Source organism: Molothrus ater, chromosome W (assembly GCF_012460135.2).
Source record: "Molothrus ater isolate BHLD 08-10-18 breed brown headed cowbird chromosome W, BPBGC_Mater_1.1, whole genome shotgun sequence".
NCBI classification, from domain to species: Eukaryota; Metazoa; Chordata; class Aves; order Passeriformes; family Icteridae; genus Molothrus; species Molothrus ater.
In genome coordinates, this window is record NC_050510.2 from 8,543,715 (window position 1) to 8,571,428 (window position 27,714).

Consider the following 27,714-nt stretch of genomic DNA (forward strand, 5'->3'; position numbering starts at 1 on the left):
GGGGTTGTATTTCCATGGCCATACATTTATGGGGGTTGCTAACGCGGCCCTGTGCATTTGTTGGGCTTCCAGTTTTGGACCTGTTCCTTTTTGGGGCCGCGCCTGCAGTTGCAGGAGCGCTGCCGACCTCGCCCGATGCACCACCGCCGGACGCCAACCATAAAATTAAATCCCGACTGTGCCCACTCGCCCCGGTTTCCGGCTGCCGCCAGTGTGGCTATTGCGGGGCGACGGGCGCGCAGGCGTAATAGTGGCGTGTGACGAGGGGAGCGTGGAGGCGCTTGGCTGTGGTGGCGGTGGAGAGCGTTACCCGGATGTCGCGCATGTGCAGTGGCGTCCGGACGTGTCGGAGGCGGCCGCGGAGTGCGAGCGGCCGGAGCTGCGGTGACGAGGCGACGGTGACGACGGCCGTCACTGGGCGCCTGGGTTCCCCCTCCCCCGCGCCGCCGGCCTGAGGGTGGGGGGACGGAGGCTTGTCCCGCTCTGCCGCACTGGGGCCGGCTGAGACGAGAGTAGGCTCATCCCCGCAGCCGTCGCTACCCCTCACCCCAGCCGCAGGCCGCGCCCGGAGAGTGGCTGCTCCGCCGCCGCCCGCGGCCCAGGTAACATCCGCTCTCGTCCGCCTGCCCGCCGGGGCCGCCCGCAGCACACCCTCTCCCACCGTTGGCCACCGAGGCTGCCGCAGGACCGGGCCGGGCCGCCCTGCCGCGCTGGAGGCGTGCCGTCTGCTGCTCCGGGGAGCCGAGACAGCGGCTCCTCCCACCCGCCGTCCGGGGGCTTCTCCTCGGCCCCGCTTCTCTGGCTTCCCTCCCTGGCTCCTTCCCCATCTTCCCCTCTTTTCCTGAACGAGAAAAAAATATGATCGCCCCGCCTTCAAACTTTTAGTATTATTTTTTTTTTAATCCCGGCAACGGCTCTCCAACCGGCCTGTTTCCAGTTAAACTTTCCTCCGCTGCCGTTCGTGCAGACTGCTCTCATCCTCCTCTCTCCCGCATGCTGGAAAAACGCTCTAGGTGGTTTTATGTGAGCCGCTTCTCATTTACTTCTTTGAAATCTGCCATCTTATTTGCAGTAACAAAGAGCGGTGCCTTTAGCTCATTTTCAGACAGCATGGGGCTGCTCAGCACAAGGGGTATTAATTAAGATCCTTCCTTCCTTCCTTCCTTCCTTCCTTCCTTCCTTCCTTCCTTCCTTCCTTCCTTCCGACTTGCTGCATAGTTGAGCCTTATGTTTTACCTACGAAGACGGGTTAATTTGTGGGGTAATCTAGTTGAGAGTTAGGTGTATCACTTAGTACCCAAATTGTGCTACTGCAAGCTAGTTCTTCTCAAACACATACGGTTGGAGTAGGATCGTGGTGTTTTTTACCACCGCTTCTCAAATTATCTTGGTTAATAATAGTGTGCCACTGTCAACAGGCAAGAGTGAATTCAGGCTCCTGCACTGTTGTTACTTTGTTCAGTAATGTAGATAATTCCATGCAAGGTTGTTGAAAGAGCTATACTGCCCTATAAAATTAAATGCGTTTTTGTACTCCAGCATCATGATAAGTAGCCAACTTGTCCTTCTGGCCCTCCTCTTATTTTTCTTGGTTGGATTGTAACTGGATGGAGTTTCTTCTCACTTTGCAGTCATGAACCTCTTTTGATTTGCTTGTTGTGTAGGCATGTTTAATATTGATATAGAAACTTTATTTCAAAGAGCTGAAGCCTAAAGAAAAGCAGTGTCTCTAATTAGAATTCCTTTTTTAGGCAGATGGCTCTTTACATAATGCATTCAGTTGAAGCTAACACAATAGGGATATGACTTTTGAGAGGAATCAACAGATTTAGTGGAGAACAAAGGTGTGCCGAGGGCAGATCCGTGGATCCTGATGAGGAGCAGCCTTTGCTGTGCTGTTGTTAAGGTCTTGCTAGAATTTTAGGACTCTTCTATGTTGCTAACCTTGTGAAAAAATATACTTTTGCTTGAGGCTGGAATTTTCCATGTTTCTGGAGGTGATTTTGTTTTTTACGTTTGAGCAAGTGCAGAGAACATTATCCCTGTGCAGATTACAATAAAGATGCTATCTAATACACCTATTTCTAGGGTATCAAAACATTACACACAAGTGAAAAATCACACTGCCTGAGCAAGCTTTGATTCTTCCTTTTATTGCTTGGTGTAGCCACAATTGTTTTCTCTTATGAGCTTTTGACAAATTACTATTTGCCCTTGTTGAAGGAAGCCTTCTGCAAGAAGAGGAATCTTGCAGGATCCTCTGAGGAAGAGTTCAGATTTGCCATGTCATTCTATAGCAAGGATTTTCACCACCTTCTGCTCTCTGAATGTGGTCTCTCCTGCCATTTCTGGGTTTTTATCCTCAACCCCAGGTACTAGGATGAGGAGGGGATGACCTCTTGCTCAGTGGGACTCCAGGGGTGCTTCCTCACAAGTGAGATAGGTTGAGGTGCCTAGAACTGTATTGTGGAAATAGATCCAGTTGTAGAGGAGCTTATTGCCCTTCCCACTCTCATGGTGTAAGGTGCAGTAGTCTTCCTTCTCTGACCATATAGAAGTCTGTATTGAAAAGAGGAGTTGTTTTCAGCTGTATGATTTCTCAAAAATAAAAATGTGGAGAGGGGAGTGGAACCAAAATGAAAAAAGAAACTTTCTAGGATTTAAAATGTGTGTATATATAGTCATATCAGCATAGTAGCTCTACCTTGCTGTGGTGGTTTAACAGGAAATATGTTTTCTGGGATGCTGTGGTCAGGCCAATTGGTGCTCAGATTTTAATATTGGCACCTAATGTGGCCATGGGGACATTGGATCTGCCTCTGAGAACACGGGGTTAAAGCAGGGCTCTCTCCCTGGGAGGCTCTCTTGGGTTTCTGGTGGGAAAGAGTTCGGGTCTCTCCCCCGGCCCAGCTGCTGGCTGGGCGGGGGGAGGGGAAAAGCCATGTGGCCGGGAGAGGTAGGTCTGACCCCGGGGGTGAAAGGGTGGAAGAGAGAGAGAGAGACACCGGGAGCCATCGGGCAGTCCCTCTCCCCCAAGGAGAGAGGGAGAGGGAGAGAGGGAGAGAGAGAGGGAGAGAGAGAGAGAGAGAGAGCGCCGGTGCCTGGGACTGTTACCTTGAAACTTGATAAACATGTACCTGTGCCGGCAGCACGGCTGAGAAGGAGAAGAAGGAGGGGGGGGGGTGCAGCCAGCCGCTTGTAGGAGCTTTTAACCCCTTTTCGGACAATGAAGACTTTACAGAACATTAACCTTTCCTAGAAGAGAGATAGAGTGGAAGATGAAGAAGGAAATGGGCAAACCATGACGCTTGCTCACCATGTTCTGCCCCCCCATGCATTCAAAAACAAGATAGGGATTGGGATGTGTTTTTACTGTTGTATTAGTTTCTTGAATGCAATAAAGAAAACTGGAATTGTGTGCAGCAGAAACGTTTGCTCTGTTTATAGGATCAGTCTGTTGCATTTGTTAAGTGCTTTTCAAAGCAGTCGAAGTGCACAGGTTGAAGCTGAGAGGAGTAAAAATTCTGAGCTGCACTTGGTAGCTACATCAGATCAGTTTCTTCCACAAAGAAATGGTTGCTCCTACTTTTTTAAACTGTGAATTTATGTTAAGATGAAAGAGTTGCCACTCAGTTGTCTTAAAACTCTTTTCCAGTTCCTTTTATGCTGTCATGTGTCTTACATTTTTGTAGCTACTGACAGTGAGATGAGCAGAATTGAGACTTATGATTCAGATATGCACACAAAAATAGTATTCTGGGGAGTGTTGACTCTTACTGTACAGAACAGTGTGTGTAGTACCTTCTTAGTACTCTCTCTTGCTCTTTAATGCTAATTGTTCTTATGTCTACAAACACTTTGTTCCTGTTCACCCTTTGGGCAAGTTGATAATAGTCTAATATGCTGGAATGTATCTGCAGTTTAATAATTTATATCTTCATCAAATCATAAACTGCCTTTTTATTGATTTATGGATTTTTCTTTATCATAAAACTGCATTATTTAACAGCAAAACAGTAGTAATGTTTTGGTGGTTAAAAGCTATCAAATGTATATGCTAATTTTCTGACATTTTTGTGTTTGTCTAATTTTGGAGACAAGAACCTTTCTTGTCCTTTATTCATGTGAAATGTTCTTGCAAGATGTCAATTTGTATGCTTTTCTAATTAGCCAGTTTGTTAGCATCGCATTACTGCCTAGTATCAAAATGCTGGAAATCTGTCTGGGATGGCTGTTACTAGTAAATCACATTCCAGAGTATCAGTGGCAGCTTCACTACCCTATTAGTTTATAGTAGGGTTTATCATATCAGTGTTGGGCCTGGATTAACTGTCTTGCCCAAGATGTTGGATTACTGATTGCCTGGATCATATTCCTTTGGGTTACATCCCTGATTTCCAGCTCCATAACTGCTTGGTTTGTCTGCATAAGCGTATTCTTTCCTTTGCTTGTTAGGGGTTGATTGTTCTCCTCAAATTGCAAAATGTGGCTTAAGGTCACACTAGGGCACATTAATGGGAGTTTAGGTGAGGTCTTCAGGCTATATAGGATGTAGGGAAGAATTATGGTGTTTGTTCAAGTTTGCATCAGTCTTGAAGGAAGAGTTTCAGTTAATGGTTACTTATCAATTCTCTGAGATAATAGTGTGTTTGTTACAGATCATCAAGGGTGTTTTTAATTACCTGGCAATCTGAACTTCTTTTGTCTTACAGATTTACTTATTCAGAGGCTCTTATTCTTGTTCCAATACTTAGAGTATTGCAGAACACTAGTTGTTGTTCACTTGTTTTATAATATACCTCTTAATATGTAGCTATTGAAACAAATTACTTTCTATAACATAGAATTATAGAATCGTTAAGGTTGGAAAAGACATTTAAGTTTGAATCCAAACATAATCAAGTACTTCTCTATAACTTTGTAACTTGTTAGTATTTTATATTACTTGTCCGTTTTTTCCCCTGTTCTGCTTGCATCACACTATAGCAAAAGGGAGGGAAATACCTTTTTGTTCCTTGGTGAATGAAGCTGAGAGCTTTACTACAAGCACTGTCTCCAGCTACTGTTTTTCTCATGTTCCCTGTCTCTTCTCTCTGCCTCTTTTTTCCCAAAGCACTCTCTCACCAATTTCTGTTTCCATGAAATTCCTGAGTAGAGGGAATTAAGAACTTCTTTGCTCAATATATTTGGCCCTATGTATTCAACTGTAAATCTAAGCTTGAACTGTAGTGTCCATTTGTAAAATATAAAAACTTGGCTTGTCTCCAAAATTTACTAATGCTTCAGAGGAAATATGTCATGACGCTTATCAATATGTGCCAGATTAATACCCACTGACCTCACTCCCTCTTTTTGGAGATCAAAATTGCAAGATTAAAGACAAGATTTTTGTAGATGTAACTTCTAAAAGGAGGCTCCTGAATTAAGGTGCAATTATACATCAGCAGTGTTTAACAATATTCAAAATCTTAAACTGGCCTGGCTTTCAAAAATGCTGAAGAATCAGATGCTCCTGCTGAGTGCAGTGGCAGCTGAGGGGTGACTTCAACATTTCTGAAGATCGTTACACTTAAATAAGGGTTTATTTGCTTGATATTAGTCTTCTGAAAGTCAGCCATCAAAATTCCCATTGATGGTTTTAGGGATGTAAAAGAGCTGCTTGTCTAATTTTAAGCATCTTTAAATAAAGCTCCTTTAGCTAGTAACTTGATAAAGTCCCTTATTTGTGATTACTTATGTGTATCTATCTGGGATGCTGTTTTATATTTAAGGAAAATGATGTTCTAATTTGTTTTAGCTGGTAAGCTTTGAGATTTACATGAATTTGAGTTGCTGTGGAGAATGAATGGCAGGTTAAGCTTGACTTTTGATAGAGGCTTATTGATTTGAAGCATTAAAAGAAGCTAGTATTGAGGGAGAAACTTTAATAGCTAGGTAAAATGATCTTACTCAAACTTATAGGTAATTGTTTTCCTTTGGGAGAAATTAGGTCCAGAAGCATCCTTACAAAGGAAAAGTATTGAAAATGGAGGGGGGGAGGATTTGCGCTGTGTTTTTTCCCAAGTATACCAAAATGTGATGTATTCAAGTTGAAATCAGAAAAAAATACTAAGTGGGGAAGTGTTTGTTTCCTTTTATAATTGTGCTGGATTTGTGTTGCAATATTCCTTTTACAAGGAGGGAAGTCATGTTAATACTGTAATTTGTGTGATACGTTAACTTTCTAAGTTAACACCCCACTCTTATTTTTGTGCAATGCATTTGTTTCCAATAAATAGCTGCTACTGCTGTACCTCTAATGACATGGAAAATTTCAGTGCAGAAACAGGTCTTTGACTGGATGCGTTCTTCAGATAATGAGAACATTTTTTTCTTTAACAATTGAAATCACATATATTTTATTTACATTGCTGAGAACAGCATGGTAGTTTCAAAAAGGCTTATATTTTAAGTTTACTTGGAAAATGTAAATGTAGTAAAATCACTTATATGTATTTGCTGCCACTTTCTTAAGAAAGCCAGACCACATAGTTCATAGAATGGTGTTAGTGAAGCCAGAGCTGCTTGAAGAACCAGAGCAGCTTTTTGACATTAGACTCCTTTTCTGCAACTGCACAAAATCTGCTGTCCTATGTTTCTGGATAAAGCAAGATAAAGTGTAACAATTGGCTCATTCAAAATCAAGAAAATCAGGCCAGATATAATTTGTGGATTAAAGGAAACTTAAAAAGGATCATGTCTGCTGGCTTTGAGAAGAATGGCTTCATGACTAGGAACCACTGCAGGTTCTTAACAAATGGAGTTTAATGGCTAAGTGTGTTAGGAGGGACTTGGTCTTGAGCTTATATTTAGTGTAATTAAGACAGTTCTGTTTGAGACAATTCAGAAGTGCTTTTTTAGTGACATCAGTCGATTTGTCTTGATCCAGAAGAAGCTGGATCCAAACAAGAAAAGACAAATGTGCCAGTTGAGGTTTTCATATCTAAAGATACACACAATACTAATTTACATAAATGCGTATTAAGCTAATGGCCAGGTACAATTTTTGCCTTTCTGGTTAGCAAAGAGAAATAGAATTGATCAGAGGTCAGAACATAGTTGAACTATTTGAACAGCATTATTAAATGAAGATGACAGATTATTCTGGTGTGTATTCATGCTTATTCACTATTCACATTTTGTTTAAGTCAGTGCCACTTGATTCCCAGCCAGTATTTTCACTTGTTTTCATCCTGCCAGTATAAAACATAGGAAATCATTGTTACTGTTCTCATTTTCCTGATTAATTTAATACATTTCTATATGTACATACTATGCGTACATATATATAAACTATAATTTTTATTTAAATATTGTTACTCGGGGAAAATAAATCTTATATTTAAAACTGTGCAAGCGGTGTCTTAAGCATGTTTTGGCTATCATGGGACAAGAAATGCGGTTTTGTCATGTGCTTTTAATATTCTGCACTTGAAAATAAAAGAAGCACAAAGCCACAGACTTCCTTAAAAACATGATCTGCAATGTTAAAAACAAATCTAATGTAGATATTTTTTCCTCCTAGGTTTTACCAAGAGACAGTACATCTAACAGTTAACTTGGATCATCTCTTGTACATCAGCTTGAAAATCATAACAGCCCCCAAAACTGACATTTGATCTGAAAGAAAAAAGCTGTGACAAATGGACAATATGTCTATTACTAACACACCAACAAGTAATGATGCTTGTCTGAGCATTGTTCACAGCTTGATGTGCCATCGACAAGGTGGAGAGAGTGAAACTTTTGCAAAACGTGCAATTGAAAGTTTAGTTAAAAAGCTAAAGGAGAAAAAAGATGAATTGGATTCTTTGATTACAGCTATTACCACAAATGGAGCTCATCCTAGCAAGTGTGTTACAATACAGAGAACGCTGGATGGGAGGCTTCAGGTTAGTACAAGTGAAAATCAGATGTTTTACTCCTAGTGAAGCTGGAGCAAAAGTGATTGACACAGGATCCTAGAGTGTTGAGGAAGAGTAGCTCTTCTCTTGCATCTACCCTTGCCCCCATTTGTAGGCATGTTTTATGGCTGGAGCTCTGGACTGCTGCAGTAGTGGTTTGTTTGTTTGTTTTCCAAAAGGAGCAGAAGGCATTGGATCAGCTGTTCTAAATGATTATGGGTGTGGCAGTAAAAACCAGGGTCATGTAACAAATTCAGCTGTTTATCCTTGTATTTTCACTACAAGCTTCTGTTAGCTCTGTGTTGGTCAGAAGTATAAAGACAGACCTATTCTAAGAAGCTACTCCAAGGAGTCTGCACTGAGGATTTATGTTAGCCTTATATCATCAGTACTCATTACCTGTATAGCTTGGGTTGCAATTTCCTTGTTCCAGGACAGATGTCATGTTTGCTGGCTAGCTTTCTGTCTACCCTAGAAGCATTTTTTAAATTTTTTTTTTCATTATAATGGAATGGCATTCTTCTACTTGTAAATTCCTTATTGTGTAGCTCAGCACCTCGTTCCTCTTCTGGGGCAAAGCTCCTTAGTCATCCATGGTGGGGAAGGTGACCATACATACTACCTTAAGCACAAATTCTGCTTCTGCCATTTTGTATCCAGTATTTTTTTCTTAAGAATCACAGTGTTGGTTTAACCATAGCAAAACCCTAATAGAGATTTATTTCTGTTGAGTACAGAACTTGGGTAAACTGTACATCACCATTTTTTTCCCCATGTTTTGATGATGGAGAAAGGTTGTGTTGTTTTTTGTCCTCTTCCAGCTTTGCTCCTCACTAAGTAAAATGAAATGTGTTGCTACTTTCCCAATCAACTCTTATGTGTAACTTTTTAGGTGGCTGGTCGCAAGGGATTCCCTCATGTGATTTATGCTCGTCTTTGGAGGTGGCCTGATCTTCATAAAAATGAACTCAAGCATGTTAAATATTGTCAGTATGCTTTTGACTTGAAATGTGACAGTGTCTGTGTAAATCCTTACCATTATGAGCGTGTAGTATCGCCTGGCATTGGTAAGTAGACTCTTGATTTAAAATGGAACAGTGAGAATAAAATGTAAAGTGTTTTCCTTTTGAGTGTAGAAAATACAGGCCTAAATTAGAAACATTAATTTTAATTAATTATAAATTACTCTCATATACTCTTATCCATCTTCTTAATGGAATTATTCTTTTATTCAAAATTTAAAAGAACAATTTGTTGCTTTTGTTTAAGTCTTTCTGTTGTCTTTCACACAGTTCTTGCAGTCAATGTGTATCCTAGGAATAATTTAGCATTGAGACTTGTGTTGAGATAGAGGGGATATAATATGTAGTCTGTAGTACCAATTTGTAAAGTTTATCAACTTGATGTTCAAAAGTTGTTGAAGATCTCTGAATATAATTTTCTATGCCCCCTTTTCTTTTTAAAGATCTCTCGGGACTGACACTACAGAGTTCTGGTAAGTAGTTCTGTTTACTATTGCATTTCTATGGATGCAAACTGTGTTAAATTCTTCAGTATGTACACAGTTTATTCTGTTGTATCTCCTTAGGAAAGATTATAGAGAACAGACAAAAATGCATTTTTCTCTCTGGTTTTGGAAAAACCAGCTAAGTAGCATATAAGAGGCATGATAAATTCTTTAAATTGAGGCTTCAGCTGAGCTTGTCAGTATGTTCTGTTTTCATTGTCCCACCAAAAAACCCCAAACAAGAAAACTCTCACCGTTGAATGCTGCTAATTAATAAAAAAAACCAAACACCCAAAACCGTGTGCACCTGTATGATATGCTAATTAATTGAATTGGGAATAATAGATGCTTATGATGTAATAAGTAGTTTAGCAATAAACTGGTATACGTTCTGTAATTAATATGCAATTGAATGAAGGAGTCTAATATTCTTGCTGTCTCTGAAACTTGAGAGAAATTGGACATTAAATCTCCAATGAACATTATTCAGAAATTATGAGATTGTGCAGCTGGTAACTCCTTTATTTCAAAACTAGGGTTTTTTTTTCCTTCAGGAAGAAATTCATAGAGAAATTTGGGTTACCCAATATTTTTAGCAAAGACTACTTAAAAAAAACCCAACCCACCCAACAAACTGTTAACTTCACAAGCTTTAGCTTGTTTGCTCACCTCTGCTTATTGTTACATATGTCTTCTGAAAAACGATCCTTTTATACAGAATCAAAGCTTACTAGCCAGCAGTTAAATACATAAATGTTTTCGTGTCATGCAACTGATTTTGCAGCAGGAAACAAAAAAATTACTGTCAGATTTTAATATATTTAGGTCTGCTTTAAAAATGAGCATGGGAGCTAATGTAGTGTGTTATTTCAAGATGCTCAATAGGATATATAGAAATAAATTCTTGTAGTGGCAACTGTATGTGGAATATTCTGAATTAGTGGCTACATTATTAAATATGGAGTAGTGGTGTATTGTCTTTAAATGTGAATTTGTTGTTTCTAGTCAATTTGGATGGGAGTTGCTTAAAATTATTTAAGGGATGCATGAAGTATTTTATGTACTGTGTTAATGAGTTGTTTTTCATAGGAGCTTTATTTATGTTCTTATTTGTGTACTAGGAATTGGTTTGTTAACTACTGCATTAACATATATTTAGGTGCTTGACAAAAAGCATGTTCTTCCCCTTTATTAACAGTGTCCCATCACACAGTGATGGACTAGAAAACAAAATGCTATTGGAGTCTACTATTGTGGGACTAAACTGCTTGTTTGATAGCAGTAAGCAAAATAAACAGCTTGCTTTTCTATTCAGTTATGTTTCAAAATTTCTTGCTGCTGGCTTGAAGTGTTTATTTGTAATTTAGTGGAGTGCTTTAGCAATGTTTATATAGGTTAAATTCTCCCCCCACTAGTTTTAATGGCATTGTTATTGCTTGAATGTAGTAGCACAGTCTATGGTTAAATCCTGAAAATAGATTTGCTTTGCATGTTTAACTGTTTGTTTCTTCACAGCTCCTTCAAGTATGTTGGTGAAAGACGAATATGTTCATGACTATGAGGGGCAGCCATCATTGTCTTCTGCTGAAGGCCATTCAGTCCAAACCATCCAGCATCCACCAAGTAACAGGGCATCTACAGAGCCTTATAGCACCCCAGCCATGTTAGCTCCTACTGAGGCTAGCACTACCAGCACCACTAATTTTCCCAACATTCCTGTGGCTTCAACAAGTAAGAATGAGATTATATAAAATACTAAACTCTGAAAATGTGAAAGCTCAAAGATAACCACTGATTTTTGACAAAGTAGATCTTGTATTGGAACTGTGCTGCTGCCACACTACACTGGTAAAAGTGTGTGGCAATATGATCTAGGCAGTCTCATAAGCATTAACATAAGGGTTTACCTTGGAGCATAATTTGAGTAACATTTTCTGGTGGCCCAGTCTTTTTTCAGTGAGACTGACACTACATGACTCTTACAAGACTCTTGAATATGCCAAAGATTCAGTAACACAATGTTAAAACAATTGGCCAGTAACAAAAATATTATGGCTATTATTTGATTATTGTAGAAATGGAAGAATTTTATTATTTTATCACAACAGAAAATGGGATAACAAACAGATATGCTGTAAGGTAGCAGTATCAAGATGTTTTAAGGCAATTCTTTAGTGTTCCACAATTGACAAAATGTATCTTCCAGTTTTAACTTGATTATTTTTATAATGGCCCACTGTACTACCAAAGTGACAACCCTAATTAATATTTTCATGAGTCTGTGGAAGTGCTGCGTTGAAGTTTTTTGTTACTTTTTTGTGTGTATTTGGTACAAGTGGAAGAGTCTGGTTTGCCAACACCAAACCTCACATTTCACTCCAGCAGGACAGTAAAGCATTATGTGCACAGCATCCTGCAGCCCTAATGTAGGGAAACCATGAAGTTTGGAGGGGTTTCACATACTCATTGTCACTTTAATATCAAAGATGTGTGAATATGATGGATTTCATGTTATCAAATTTGAATTAGGGTGGAATTATGTTTTTATAATGTCTTGAATTTTAGCTGGCAACTTTTTTGTTAAAGCTAATGATGGTTTTGCCAAGGTGGGATGTGGTGTCTGTATTTGTCTCCAGCAGAGATAAAAGGATAGGCAGTTTAATTGTATTGCTTTTGCACAACAGTTTATTGTCAATAGCTTTTTCTCATCAGTGTTATAATTGTTGGAGCCAAGTGGACAAGAAAAAAAGGCTCATTTTTAGGTTTTAGTTCAAGTTCTCAATGTATTAAATTCTGCTAGCCCACATCAGTTTGAGTGCAAGTGCACTTGTGAAACTGCTGATCAGTTCAGTGTTAATGGCTGAGCTGAAGTCTTTTAAAATCAAATTCCGTTAACCTGTTCTAAAATATCTGTAGTTTTACTTTAAAGCTTAGATAATTCCTGAAATACTTACTTGGGAGGAAAAAAGCCCAGCAACTTTCTCAGGAAGGAATCCAGTTATGTATGCAGCTCTATTCAAGAACTGTGACCGTGTTCACAGGGGTTCTTGCATGAGGGAAGAGATGAGAATGTTGACTCCATGATCAGAAGGCTTGATTTATTATTTTATTATATATATATATATATATATTACATTATAACTATACTAAAAAGAAAAAGAAGGACAGGTTTTCTCAGAAGCTTGCTAAGCTAAGAATAGAAAAGAAAAGAAATGATAACAAACGCAGCTCTCTCGGACTCTGTCCGAGATAGCCCGGTCCTTGATTGGCCATTAATTATACACATCCAAGATGGGCCAATCACAGGTGGACCTGTTGCATTCCACAGCAGCAGATAACCATTGTTTACATTCTGTCTCTGAGGCCTCTTAGCTTCTCAGAAGGAAAAATCTTAAAGAAAGGATTTTTAGTGAAAAGATGTCTGTGACAAAGAACTATTTCTAAAAATAAAATACCATTCAGTATGTTTTGGATGAACACAAATGAGTTCTCCTTAGGAACAGTAGTTATAACATGCTGAAAATAAACAACTTATTGGACCTGCTACTGGCCTGTTTGGATTCACACCAAATCTATTCCAGCTATGTTATTCAGTAAAACCTGATGTTTCTTCTTTCCTTTCAAACTGAAAAATGAGATGTGAACAAAACAAAGATGCGCTTGATAAACGTGGTTCTTTGCATACTTTGACTCTTTAAAATATTAAGGGTGTCAGAGTCAAAATTAGTTGATGCAGAATCTTGTTTCAAGTTTCCCTAAGACACTCTGGTGAATGGAAAAAAATACTGAAACCAAACTTGTAGGAACTGTGTATTGCAGTGCCTCTAGTTGGGTGTATCTTCCTACCCAGTAGTGCTGAACTCTTCTTAATTAAAATTTTGGAATGTTCATGAATAGGTAGTGTGTTCTTTTACCAGGTCAACCTACCAGTATATTGACAGGTAGCCATAGTGATGGACTCTTAGAGACTACTTCAGGGCCTCAGCCAGAAACTCAGCAGAATGGGTTTACAGCTCAGCCAGCTACTTACCATCACAGCGAGTGTATATGTATATGCACTCTTTTTAGTTTTCTAAAACCAGTTTCCAAATGTCAGGAGAAATAGAGGATTAGAAGTGAGATACAGAAAAAAAAATCCCTCTAAAACCAGCCACTCCTTTCTTTTTCTAGACAGTACTACAACTTGGACTGGAAGTCGGACAGCAGCCTACACACCTACCATACCTCACCACCAGAATGGCCATCTTCAACATCATCCACCTATGCATCCTGGGCATTACTGTAAGTAGTGCAGATTTCCAGATCACTTAATTTTCAATTTTGTTGAATGGTAGGGGTTCATTTGTGATTACTGTTGACCCCCAAATACTTTTCTTTGTTGTTGTTTAATATTACAGACCTACCATTACTGTGTTTAGTATTTTCTGACAGTTAAGTATAAAAGCCTGATGGACTTTCCTCTGTTAAAACAGCAGAGATTAGAAACTCAGATAGCTATAGTGATACCATCTATATTATACATGTCTTACTATACCTAACAAAACTAGCATTTCCTTTCTAAACCTCTGTTTTTAAGGCTTTGCAATCCTGTACTAAATATTTCCTTTGCTGAAAAGGAAGTCAATTCAGAATGTGTTGTTTGCATATTTTTCTTTCAAAACTTGGAAGTTCTTGGCTGTTTATATTTTCTGAAAATTTTAAAGTCATACTAAGCTTTGGAAGACGTGTCCACGTACCCTAGCCTGTTTAAAAGAACCTTGTGAAAGCTCATGTAGTAAAGTACTTGTCAATAAACTGGTCTTGCCACAGCCTGATTCATGAGTACATTCGGCACACAAACTTGAATCTCTTGTTTTAAGGTACAGGAGATAGGGAGGAAAAAAGTGATCAAACTGCTAGTGTAAGTGTCTAACACAGTATATGTATTATAAAAATGTAGTGGGGAAAAATCCACCCAAATTTCTGGCAAAAAGCTAGAACAGTTCTTGGTCTTCTAATGTAGTACTTAACCAGATCACCTGTTTGCAGCAGTCATGGTTAGCAGAGGGGAGAATAAACTGTGAGCTAATATTACAGTGACTTTTCAGCTTGTCTCTATTGAGAAAATTGTGATTTAGATACAGTTATTAAGTTTCATTACTTTGGTCTGTTAGGATCCCACTTCATCTGCCATCTAGTTTGTCAGAAATACCAGGATGTAAAAAAACTTTTGTGATGCTGTAGATACTCTATAAATGTTTTTCAGTGCATGTATCTTTCCATAGTTATTATTTATAACTGGCTGGTGGTACTATATAGAGCTTTTCTTGGCTACTGCCATCTCTCTCTTCAGAAAGTCACGTGTTTTGACACCTACCAGCGTTGTGTTTCTTTTGACATCTTGTTGCAAAAGGTGCTCTTACTTATAATACTATGTTTAAATTTTTCCTCCTTGTTCTCTGCTGCCTGTAAGGGACCTAGTTAATTCATAAAAGTCAAGAGACTAAACTGACTAATACCAAGACTATATTCACTGTAATTTTTTTTCTTAGAAAATTATTTCTCTAGGGCTTCTTTTCATCTTCAGTGAGTGTTTCTTATGGTTAAGTCCACAGCATGCTGGGCAACTTGTTTTGTAATTGATGAAACTAATGAAGTGTGGTTTCTGACAGACTTGTATCACCTGCCTCTATACACTGATTCTGTCCTTGCACAACTTGGGGGCAGATGTGAAGTCCTATTTCTCTTACATCTCAATGCTATATCTGGTTTCTGTTCTCTCCTGGAGCCGGGTCTAGCTTGAGCAGCATGCAGCCTTTCCTCCTGGGATACTAATGGAGCTCTTTACTCAACTTCTGAATTTTTAGGAAACCTCTAAGAGTGTAATTTTTCTGTGGGCATTTTTATCCCCTGTCAGATTAGGCCAACTGATTCAGAAATTACTGGGATTTATAACATCGGGCATCCTCGCAAGTCTTTTTTTTTACTGGAAAACAAGCTAAGTTAGAAAACATTATTTTTCCACATGTAAAACAAATGGCATGTTTTCTTTTAAAGGGCCAGTTCACAATGAACTTGCATTCCAGCCTCCTATATCAAATCATCCTGGTGAGTAAAATATAACCTATAATGCTGACTTATAACTTTGTGGTTTGATTATTTTTTTGTATCAAGTACTCTGAAATTTGAGAGATATAAATTCCAAAGAAGAGGAAGAATTTTGTGATTAAGTCTTGTTTTGAATTTGGACATCTCTTGGAATGGTGACATAGGCTGTGAACTGAATTTAATTGAAATGCCTAAGTCAAAGATTGCAACCCTCAAGCCCACACTGAGATGTTGCCTACCCTGGAGGTATCAGAACTCTGAATGTCCTTGATCCTAAACTTTTCAAGGTGCCTGTAGTTGTACTTTTTGCCTGCTTAGAAATATAATGGAGTTTAGGTTATGCCAAAGTTCTCTTCAATCCATAATCTAGTTCATCATTACAGCTAGATGCCCTGAAAGATAGGTATTGTGCTGCTTAGCATTTTGGTGCTGAAGTTCCTCATTGGATCTTTGCATAAAGCTTGTTCTTTCCAAGAGTCTTCATTATTGGTAACAGTTCAGGGAGCCAAGGAGGTTTTGTCTTGTGGTACAGGCTAGCTCTCATGTAGGTACAAGGTGATATTCTGTTTTTAACAACAGCAAGGCTGTTGCCTGCATAGGGAGATCTGCACAGTTGAAAAGCCTAAAAGTTTAACTTGTTTATTAATTGGCTAGTGACTAAATCCATAACAGAAATAAAAATGTTGATAATTGCTGGCTAAACTTAACTGTAGCTGAATTTTATTTCACATTATTTAGTATGACTCTTTCACTCTATTGATTTCATCCTATTCAGTCCTCAGAGACATGAGTACTTATTTGAAGATAAAAAAAACTTAAAGTAATTTAGGCACCTTTGTTTATTGTTTTCTAATAAAACCAGAACAGTTTCTTGAGGCAAATAGGTGTACTGTTGGGTGCTGCTGTTTATAATGAATGAGTACCATTTACAGCACAGGAAGAACTCTTCTTCCTGTTGGCTTATCAGGCTGTTGTGTTTAGGTCCTACTGCACTAAGTATATCCAGTCATTTCTTGAATGCTTTCAGGGATTATGACTCCACCACCTCCCTGGACATCCCATTCCAATGCTTAACCACCCTTTCAATGAAGAATTTTTTTCCTAATATCCAATCTAAACCTCCCCCGGCGCAACTTGAGGCAATTTCCTCTTGTCCTATCACCTGTTATTTGGGAGAAGAGACTGACCTCCACCGGTCTAAAACCTCCTTTCAGGTAGTTGTAGAGAGCGAGGTCTCCCCTGAGCCTTCTTCTCTCCAGGCTAAACATCCCCAGCACCCTCAGCTGCTCCTCATAGGACTTGTGCTCTAGACCCTTCTCCAGCTCTGTTGCCCTTCTCTGGACACACTCCAGCACCTCAGTATCTTTCTTGCAGTGAGGGGCCCAGAACTGGACACAGGATTTGAGGTGTGTCCTCACCAGTGCTGAGTACAGAGGGACAATCACCTTCCTGGTCCTGCTGCCCAAACTATTCCTGATACTGGCCAGGATGCCATTGGCCTTCTTGGCCACATGGGCACATTACTGGCTCATATTCAGCTAGCTATCAACCAACACCCCAAGGTCCTTTTCTGTCAGACAGCTTTCCAACCACACCACTCTTCTTTGAGCCTGTAGTACTGCATGGGGTTATTGTAACTGAAGTACAGGACCCACCTAGCACTTGGCCATATTGAACCTCGTACTGTTGGCCTTGGCCCATTGATCCAGCCTGTCCAGATCCCTCTGCAGAGCCTTCCTACCCTCCAGCAGATCAACACTCCCACCCAACTTAGTGTTGTCTGTGAACTTACTGAGGGTGCACTTGATCCCCTCTTCCAGATCATCAATAAAGATATTAAACAGGGCTGGCCCCAATACTGAGCCCTGGGGAACCCCACTAATCACTGGCTGCCAAGTGAATGTGGCACCATTTATCACCATGCTTAGGGCCCAGCCATCCAGCCAGTTTTTAACCTAGCGAGGAGTGTACCTGTCCAAGCCATGGGCTGCCAGCTTTTCCAGGAGTATGCTATGGGAGACAGTATCAAAAGCTTTGCTGAAGTCCAGGTAGACATAGTAGCTCCTTCCAACTACCATCTTTCTTTTGTAGCCAATTTTTAAAATAGTAGGAGTTAAAAGGCACCACTTGGCTGTTAAAACATGCCATTTTGTTCTTCTCCCTTGCTTAATACTTCCTTGTTTTAGCCTGTACCTGTGTGCAGACAAGGTCACTATGTGATCTTTGCTTTTTCTCCCGTTGCTCTACGTTGCAAATCTGGTTTGCTTTGCAGGGAGGATAGAGAAAACTGACTTCAGTTAGGATAGGAGGTAATTACTCCTATCTTAAGCCAGATCTGTTTCAAAGTTAGTTTCTGCTAGCCTAGCCATGAATAGGCTTATATGTATTACTTCTTTATGCTAAAAGCTATAGTCATAAAGTGCAGGAATGCAGATGGCTTACAAAATCTTACTGGAATTATAAACTGTACAAAGATTTGTAAGATCTACAAAAAACCCTAGCATTGTGTTGTGTCCTACCCCTACACGGAAAGGAGCACCCAATGTTTGTAGATGCCTGTGGTCAGAAAAGAATGGCAAAAGCCAAAAGGGTCCAAAGTTTTATTAGTAAACTATGTACTCTGCATGGAAATTGGTATATATTTTTCCCCTTAATAATGATGATGATGCTAATAATAATAATAGAATAAAAATAAAGAGGGGAAAAATAGAAAAATGAAAGGCAGATCATAAAGAGAGGAAAGAGGATTACCAGTCCTGAGTCCAGCATCAATACAGATGACAGGGAGTCCTGGGGATGCCACCTAGGCTCTGTGGGGGTACCTTCTTATAGGTCTTCTTATAGGTAATTTTTCCCTGCCCTGGGATTAAGTTCCTCCCTCTTCATGTGAGTTAGCATGTGCAGTCTGTTCTTCTGGACCTTTCTGGAAATGGGTTGGGGGGATTTGAAGTTCCTTTGGTGGTCTCTATTCCCCTCTATTGGTCTTGCCTGCTCCTTGATCCCACTTCTGAGCTTCTGCTGTATGTTGTATTGTCACCATGGACCTGAACAGGAAAATTGGCTCCAGAAAGGTGCTGCCATACCTTCATAAGGCCCTCCTTTCCAGGCACATCATGTTCTAACTTGCCTGCTTGAATGGTCATCGGTGTTTGAGGCATAGCAGTGCATTAACTCCTTACTGCCCAGGCTTCTACACATTGATGTGTACTTTAATAAAAAAGATAAGCCCATGTTTGCTATAGTATGTCCCAATTTTCTGTGCTAGTAGATGTGTCTTTGTCTATCTGAACTTCCTTATATGAATGTGCACTCTTAGTCTGAATGACAAATGCAGTTGCAGAAGGCTTGATTGATTGTCTGAATGGGTTTGTTGGGTTTGTTTGTGCCTTTCAGTCAGTTAATTGTAAATATTCTTTAGCTCCAGAATATTGGTGCTCAATCGCATATTTTGAAATGGATGTGCAAGTCGGGGAAACATTTAAGGTCCCTTCAAGCTGTCCAATTGTTACTGTTGATGGATATGTGGATCCTTCTGGAGGAGACCGTTTTTGCCTGGGCCAGCTTTCCAACGTGCATAGAACAGAAGCCATTGAGAGGGCAAGGTATTCTGCAGATCCCAAAATCTCCAGATGTCTGTGGTATTTGAAAATATTTTGGTTTGTCTTCAGTATGTGCCTCTCTTTTGAAATCACAAGTATGGTATGTTTCTTTGAACTGAATTAACTATACCAGAGTAATTTTTTCTAGGCCGCTCCTGTAACACATTCAAAATGTGAACTTTGTGACAAAGCCCTTCAGAGCTTTGCAGAAGTTGCATGTTGCTTTTCATTGCTTTCAAAGGCTGTGCCTTCAAGGAAAGTATTAGCAACTCGTGCCATTATATATGCAAACTGAATAAAGGAAGGTTGATAGAGAGCTAGTTGGATTTTCATTCATTCTCACCATGCACATGCTATGCTTTGATGTGGAACTGAAGCAATCTTTCAATTTTTTTTCCACTCCTTTGAAACAAAAAGGAAGAAAATTATTCCATGTCTTCAGAAATGTTGCATTGTGACAATCAAAATGCTAGATTGCTATAATGTGATCCAAACAAACATAGAGTTCTGCATTAAAATGTGGCTTTGTATATGTACTTGATTGACTTTCTATTCTAGAATACTTGTGGGATTTTACACTTCTGAACAGAACTGAGTGTGTTTGGTATCCCAACTCTGTATTGTTAATGACTGAGGTAGTTGCAACTCAAATATCATTGCTTCTGCATTCTGTTTCCCTTAGATCTTTACATGGTATTACAGATTTTTTTTTTTAGTTTACAGATTTTGCATAACAAATGCTAACTTACACCTAAGATAATAACTACAATTTCAAGTCCTTGTATGAGCAGAGTGCTGGAGTTTATGGTTTATTTAGGAAAGGTCTGATTTATAGTATATATACACAGATGCATTGGATCTGTTTTTCTTTTTAAGGTTGCACATAGGTAAAGGGGTGCAGTTGGAGTGCAAAGGAGAAGGTGATGTGTGGGTTAGATGCCTCAGTGACCATGCAGTCTTCGTTCAGAGTTACTACCTGGATAGAGAAGCGGGGCGTGCACCAGGGGATGCAGTTCACAAGATTTACCCAAGTGCATATATAAAGGTTGGTTTGATGTTCCTAGATGAAAATTGTAGGGGAAATAGCATGTATCTGAGTCTTGTAAATGTTCGAGAAGCTATGAGAAACTGAAATAAATGTAACTTGGCTTTGAAAAACCCTAAAAATTTCCATTTGACAAGTCACTTAAGATGACTCTTAAAATTGACTAAACTGAAAGTGTCATCTAGATACTATGAAAGTAACTCATTTTGTATTTTGTCACAAGCAATCTTGATAGCAGTTTTTTGTATTTTTAGCCTTACAGGTTTAAATTAATTGCTACTAAAATTTTTAGCATGGATTATCTGTTTCTTTACTTTCTCTCTCCAAAACAGGAAAAGTTGGGAAATTATGTATAAATGCAATAGAAGTGTATGTTAAAGTGCATGTTAGTGTTATGAACATGAAGTGATCCAGAGGTCACAGAACATTGCATGGAAACAAATTATTTTGAGGATGTTCTTACTTAGATGTGCTTCTGCCAGACTTGAAACTTTATTAAGGACAAGTCACACTTGTAAAAATACTTTTTTTTAATTAAACTGCTTGAAGTTTACATTGATGTTTTTACAAACTTTTAGTATGAGAACAGAGTTCCTGTGTATATATATTAGTGCTAAACCTGATCACAAAGATATAAAATACCACCAACCCGAAACCTAGCTGCTGAAACTTCAGACCTGTCAATTATTGGTATTTCTTTTAAATAGACTAACACATTTCAGTAAAATGATGAAGAATAAAGTCTGACAAAGTTAAGATGGACTTGTTGGCATCCATTTTTATTTATATGCCTATTTTCTGGAAATACTGGGATTTAAAAATTAGGATTTTATCAGTCTGTAGAATCCTTCACACTTTGATCTTGCAGTCAGTCCCACACATGATACTTCTGTAGCCTGCTCAGTTCAGCCAAGTTCTGGTAGTGCCAGTGGCAGTACTGGCATATAAGAAGAGTCTCTAAGAATAAGCTTTAATGGATTATTTCTGTTAGAAATTAAACTAGTCAGGGAAGGTTTGCTTTTACCCAAGTGTATGGAGAGACTGTACAAGTTGCTTTGGGAGAGTAGAGAGGTCCGGATTATTGGGGCTGGGAGTTGAGAAATTATTTTCTTTATTGCTTTTGGTAAGTCTAATAGTTCAATATTTTAATTTTTTTAAAGGTGTTTGATTTACGCCAGTGTCATCGTCAGATGCAACAGCAGGCTGCCACGGCCCAAGCTGCTGCTGCTGCTCAAGCTGCAGCAGTAGCAGGAAACATCCCCGGACCCGGATCAGTCGGTGGAATAGCCCCAGCCATTAGTAAGTGCATTAACTTCTTGGTTTCCTTTTTTCCTTACCTGAAAACAAGTAACACAGCTTTCCCTCATAACAGCACCCACCCACTGCCCCTGCAACAGTACAGACAGACTTGAAATAGCAGAATTGGGGTAAGGTGGGGCTGGGATGGCATTTTGGTAAGTCTGTATTAATTCGCTTTGTACCCATTCCACGCACCATTTTTCACTCTGTAGTCTTCAGGGAATGTTGGATATGGAAGTGGCTGCTTATTGTACTGCAAGAAGTGTTGCAGTATAACAGAAAGCATGTTATATACAAGGTCAAATAGCATAACTCTATTACTTTAAACAGAGATACTTTTGGCTGCTTGGATACAAGCTCATAAAAATATTACTCAAAACAATAGGGATTACTTGGCAACAAAGTCCTTGACTATGTTTAGGAAGACTTAAGATCCTTGAGAAGAGGAAGAAGAGAGTGTGAGGGTGGGGTTTTTTGTGGTTGGGTTGTTTTTGTTTGTTGCTTTTTTTTTAAAAGTTATTCTGGGCTAGAGTTTTCTTAGTTACTAAATTCTAGATTCTTGAAATTGTACCTAAGTACTTTTAAAAGTGGAAGTACTTACATGTCTCAGGCTGCTTTATGTGCCATAGTGTTTTCTGTATTCCTTGTATTGCTACATGGCTCTTTCCAGCTATCTTACAAATTGCTGAAGGCATCTTGGGGAAATGTGTTTAACTTTTGTCTTAGCGATACTTGGAGATTTGAAGTTTGCCAGCAGTATTCATCTTTTTATTACATGTAAGTAGTGTTGTTTGTTAATCCACCTTTATGCAGGTGGTCAGTCTGATTTTCTATGCTGAAAATGCAACATTTGGCAAACATCAAGAATAAGTGTATTTTTACATCTACATAAAGGTTACGTGTATTGTATCACGTAAGATATTGGGTGTCATCCTATCTGCTTTATTATAGAGTTTTATATTTCAGCACCCTTCCAAGATTGCAGAATGATGAAAAAAATTTAATTGTAAAAAACGCAAAATAATTGCTGCATTCATTATAGCAGAGATCTAGAAATATGGACTGGCCTTGGCTGTGGTGAGAGGGAATTGTATGTGAAGCAAAAGCCAAGCAAATGGGAACGGCTAAACAAACATGATAAAAGAACATGTCTGAACACTTACTTGAAACTTCTGTTTAGGTTTGTCAGCTGCTGCTGGAATTGGTGTAGATGACCTTCGACGCTTATGCATACTCAGGATGAGTTTTGTAAAAGGTTGGGGACCTGATTACCCAAGGCAGAGCATCAAAGAGACACCGTGCTGGATTGAAATTCACTTACACCGTGCCCTCCAGCTTCTAGATGAAGTACTTCATACCATGCCTATTGCAGACCCACAGCCTTTAGACTGAGATCCCTCTGCTGCACTGCTACAGGCCATTATATTGTGAGGATGATGGATTGTAAAATACAGTACTGTTTATAACCTGAAGATATAATTTACTTTTGTTCTACTTAATCTTCTAAACCCAGGTTTTAAAAATGTGTTTGCCATCTTGCTCTAAGCAGAAAGAAATTAAACATGCAGAATTTGGATTTCAGTTTTTTTCAGAACATGTCATAATACAGGGCTTAAGGTGAAAGGTAAACGCCTTATAGAGACTTTATAGTATTGGGTTTGTTCCCTTTGAAACTTTCCTTCTCTATTATGGCATCTTGGTGATAAGTCTCACAGTCTCTCTCATATATATATTTATATCTGAAAATTCCTTCTACTAGTTACAAACATTTACCTTGTAGCAACTTTTAAGTTTCAGCTGATTTGTGATGGTTTTTTTAGGGAACAATAGTTAACAGAAGACTTCTTTTTTTTTTTGACAATCTTGTTATGATTTTTCCAGATTAAAATGTAGAGGCTGCCAAAAAGGGAGGGGATGAGACATATGTTGTTGGCACTGATTAAAAATAGCAAGGAAAAGAAATGTGGCTTTTCCTTCACTAGTTTTTTAAGAAGATATCATAGATTTTTATTTATATAGACAGGTGAGTTTTAAAACACTAAAGAAAATGGATACTTTCAGTGCTGAGACTCAAATAACATGAAATACCTAGTCTGCAAAGTTGCCCCTGAAATTGCATAACAAGCACCTAATGGAAGGAACATATTTTCATAATTGCTATTGACTTCTATGATTTTACTCAACTAAAATTTGGCAGGTATTTAAAGAAGTTGCATGACTCTTTTTACTTGCATATACCATTAAATCATGTATAATATTGCATCAATATTTAGGATTCAGTTTTTGTATCTGTTCACCATTTCCACTCAGGGCAAGATGGCAAACTTGTTTTTTATAGCTCTTGGTTATTTTAAGCCCTATGCCATCGATGGCTGTATCAATTGGCAATGACTTTATATAGAGAATTTATAGTAAAAAAACCTGCAAGTGTATTGTCTGTATGACAGATACAATGTGTATGCTTTCTCTCTAGCGAATAGTATAAATAAAATTATGAAAATCCTGATTTTTATAAATTTAGTTTGCTTATATAATGTAATTTTGCATCTTGAAACCATTGATCTTGAGTGATGGATTCCTTTCCTTTGCAAAACCTGCAGCAGCCAATAGTGGTAGGAATTTTTGTTGGTTTAAATTTGCCAGGAACAAGTCCAATTTTTCTTACTTCCACTGCTTCTCAATAAAAGTGTATCCTGAGGATATATCTTTTTGACTGTTTGAGGTATGGAGAGAGAGCAGGAATTCCTTCTTTTTTAGCATGTGTGTAAGGAGTTGGAGCTTAATTAAACAGGCTTAGAAGGACATACACTGAAGTCCTTCAAGTGCTGCAGGTTCAGTCTGCCTGCTGTGCTGAGCTGACCTGGCAGCACAGCTGGAGTGGTTAACAGAAGCAGAAGTCTTGGAAGAGAATATTCAAAAGCTTTTGGACAAGTTTCTTGCATAGTTTCAGGAATCTGTCAAGAGTTGTGACAAAGTGTTTAGTTATTGCTTCTCCCATATGCTGGAATTTTTATGAAGTCAGCAGTCATTATTTCTCTTAGGTGTGGAAGTACAGAAGACAGATGATCTGGGAGTAATGGCCAGAAATGGATCAATTTTCTCTGTATTTTCACTAACAGCGTTGTCTTCTTCAGACTAACTTCTAATGAGATCACTTTTTCTTTTGACTTATGTGGCAACTTCTCGATGTATGGGAAAATAGTGTTTGCTTTCTTCATGGCCTTTAGTTTAAAATCTTTTTAATTTTTCTTTCTCTCCCAAGTGATCTATTTTGTCTGCAAAGCAAGCTGCTTCACAGTCTTGAGGAACACTCAGTAGAGGATTCAGACCACATCCTCAGAGAAGCTTATTAACCGGCAGCTTGGTTACGCTTCATCCACAACAGAAATCTTGATTTGGGGGAAGAAATTAAAAGCCTGACTACATCTTTTTCTTGCCAGCCTCCCTATCAGATTATATACCCTGCACTTACTGCTGGGTTCAAGGTGCCTCAGTGTTTGGAAAGTATGTAACCTTCTGTCTGATGAATTGTTTATAACAGGCTGTTCGTTTGATTAGGAGTCCATGAGCTTACTCCCTGTTTAACTTTGTGGCTTTGCAAGGTGTTTTTCTTGATGGATGACTGATCTGTATATGACTGCTTCACAGACAACTTTCTGTACCAGTTGCTTCTGCTTTGATTGTGCCAAACTTTGATAAAATAGTGAAAGATTGCTTCCACCTGTTGGTGTATTGGCCTGTACTATGGTCTGAAAGAATTCAACTTTTAAGATTAGTTTTCTTTGCAGATGTTTTGCAAGTCTCCTAAAGTCTGCACCTGCAGTGTATTATTTAGATGGCTCAAAATGTTTGTAATAGAACAACAAAATAATGTCAGATGAGTTTATCAAAAACAAGAAATTGCAGGCTCCACGTCAGGAGAAATCTGAGCATTGTGTGAGGCAGTACAAATACTGAAAAGGCATTCATCTTCTCCACCAGGCAGTTTCTGATAAGATGCTGTTGTAAGTATTAAAGGTCAAAATGAGAGAATCTCATTCTTATTTCTTAATATGCGTTTAACTTAATTTTTTGTACTTTTATGACAAGGCATAAAAGGTAGTGCATAATGGATTAGAAACCCTTCAGTGGCTGCACACTGAATCTTTGAGTCTTGCATTTGTCTTTTTCTGAGAGTTGAAGAAGAGCGACAGCTACTCAATAGCCATGATGACCCCTATACATGCAGCAGGCAGGAATGTCAAGGATGCCAAAATTGTGTCTCCTTCAGCTCTGAATGTTTCAAATTCCACAAGTATTTTTTCAGCTAGCAATCTCCTGCTTGTAATCCTGTTCCCATGTCTGCTCTGCTTAGTTCTTTCAATGAAGTAATTACCTCTGTGTTTCTCACCCTTGATTATGTACTCCTCAAAAAACACATTGTGCTGGAATACTATGTAATTTCACTTCATGTACTGGTGAGCTGGGATTAACACCAGAAGGTTTAGATTGCTTTATCTGTGTTACTGTTAGTTTTAAAAGCGAGGGCATTTAAAGTTAACATGGTAGAGATGTAGGAGAGAAAAGCTTTTCTCTGGAATGGTTTAAAAATACTTATTTCTACAGGAATCCCTTGGAAGGAGCCATAACTGCTAAACAGTGGTGGTTGAAAGTGGTTGTTCCTTTCATCACTTTTCCGGGCTTGATGAGAATGATGTGCTCAGAGACCTGGAGCCACTGGCTGTGATATAAACCACTTCATTTACAGCTCTGGCCTACTGAAGACCTGGGAAGTACCCTTCTGCTTTCTAGGGAGGAACCTACACTGCAAACAAGACAATGGTCTCCCCCAGTCACCAAACAGGTCTGTAGCAGCAGTACTCATCGAACCTGTGTCCAACTCCTGTGCCTTACCTTTGAGACCATCTTCTCGTAACACTTCTGATGACAGCATTGTCTCTGTGTGGCTCAGGAACAACTGCCTCTGTTCTTTTACTAGGAACCATTACAAAATTCGTATACCAGTGTATATAGGAGGGGCTTCTGCCTGTAAACCCTTTAAATGTTATGTCTTGATAATGGTCTTTATTGAGGCATCATTAATCTCTTCTTTGAAGAGTAAATGCTTTAGAAAAGACTGTCTCCTCAATTCGCATTTTTACTCTGTTACGCAGAGTGACTGGGTTTGCTGGTCACTTTAATGCAACCGGTTAAAGACAGCCACGTGGATCTTCATCTAAGTGAGATTCAGACTTCATTTAAGAAATCCTCTTTCCTCCCCCCTCCTCTCAGGCCCCGTGCTAATTAACATCTGCTCTATAAAATTCTATAATGCTTAGTTGTCAGGTATTTTTAAGGATGCAGTTTTGGAGATGTTACCTTCTTTTGGTTTTTGAAAGTCTTTAAAAGCTATGGTCTTGCCTGGTCCTGCTGATAACAGGAGTATTTCTATGACTGGTATCAGGTTTTTGAGGACCATGGCATTGTTCTTGGGACTGAGATTTGCAAGTTGCCTGTCATAGGCATGTGTGGGAACCAGCTTTGTGCTCATGCTTCTAACCTCTAATGCACTTTGGTCCTGGACAGGGAAACAAAAATGGAAAGTGGTTCTCCACCAGCCCTAGGGGCTGGATACTGAACATCTCCTTTTATTGTGTCATTCACTTTCAAAACACTCTTCTTGATTGTGTGTTTCTGAAAATTATCTAAGGCGTGTGACCATGCTGACTCAAAGCTACTGCTGACGTCCCCAAGAACTGACTTGACTTTTCAGCAATGTGAAAGTTTCACTTGGTGGGACCTTGTGAAAGCAGAACTACTGTCAACAATATCTCAAGAGGTTTTGACACTGTTGGCTGCTCTTGTGCCTTTTGGGTGATACATCGCTCCTAAATTTGCAGGACTTGTATAAGTTCACCAAAACCACATAGCACTATCTTGCTCCTGTACCTTTTTCTGTGTCTTTCTGGTGAAGTTTGGTAACAGGATAAAGTGATTCAGCTGGATTGACAGCTGCGAAGTACCCACAATCCAAAATCTGCTGTGAGAGGGGTTTTTTTGAGCATGAAAGCCTAGTTAAGCATTTCTTCTTTCAGCCATTGCCTTTTGATAAGCGGTCAACAGAATTCCCAGTAGTTCCTTTGTAGCTTACTGTATGTTTTTCATTTGACCTAGTTTGTGGATAATAAACTGTAGTTAACTTTCCTGAAATTCTGTTACAGAGTATGTTTTTGATTAAAAAAGGTAAAGATTCAA

At 39.1% G+C, this 27,714-nt stretch overlaps 1 protein-coding gene across 2 annotated transcripts; it reads left to right on the forward strand.

Moving 5' to 3' along the window:
* Nucleotides 1-379: 379 nt before the first annotated feature.
* LOC118701541 (mothers against decapentaplegic homolog 4-like) lies at nt 380-27,714 on the forward strand. 2 transcript variants are annotated; one of them, XM_036406218.2, is made up of 11 exons: nt 380-602; nt 7,565-7,931; nt 8,836-9,010; nt 9,409-9,438; nt 10,966-11,181; nt 13,621-13,731; nt 15,487-15,537; nt 18,956-19,139; nt 20,013-20,181; nt 21,342-21,480; nt 22,661-27,714. In XM_036406218.2, the coding sequence occupies exons 2-11, from the start codon at nt 7,683-7,685 to the stop codon at nt 22,870-22,872; spliced, it is 1,536 nt and encodes a 511-aa protein (XP_036262111.1). In that variant the 5' UTR covers nt 380-602; nt 7,565-7,682; the 3' UTR covers nt 22,873-27,714. The 2 variants fall into 2 exon arrangements, with proteins under 2 accessions (XP_036262111.1, XP_054373757.1); XM_054517782.1 differs by lacking the exon at nt 380-602 and having other exon boundaries at nt 7,430-7,931.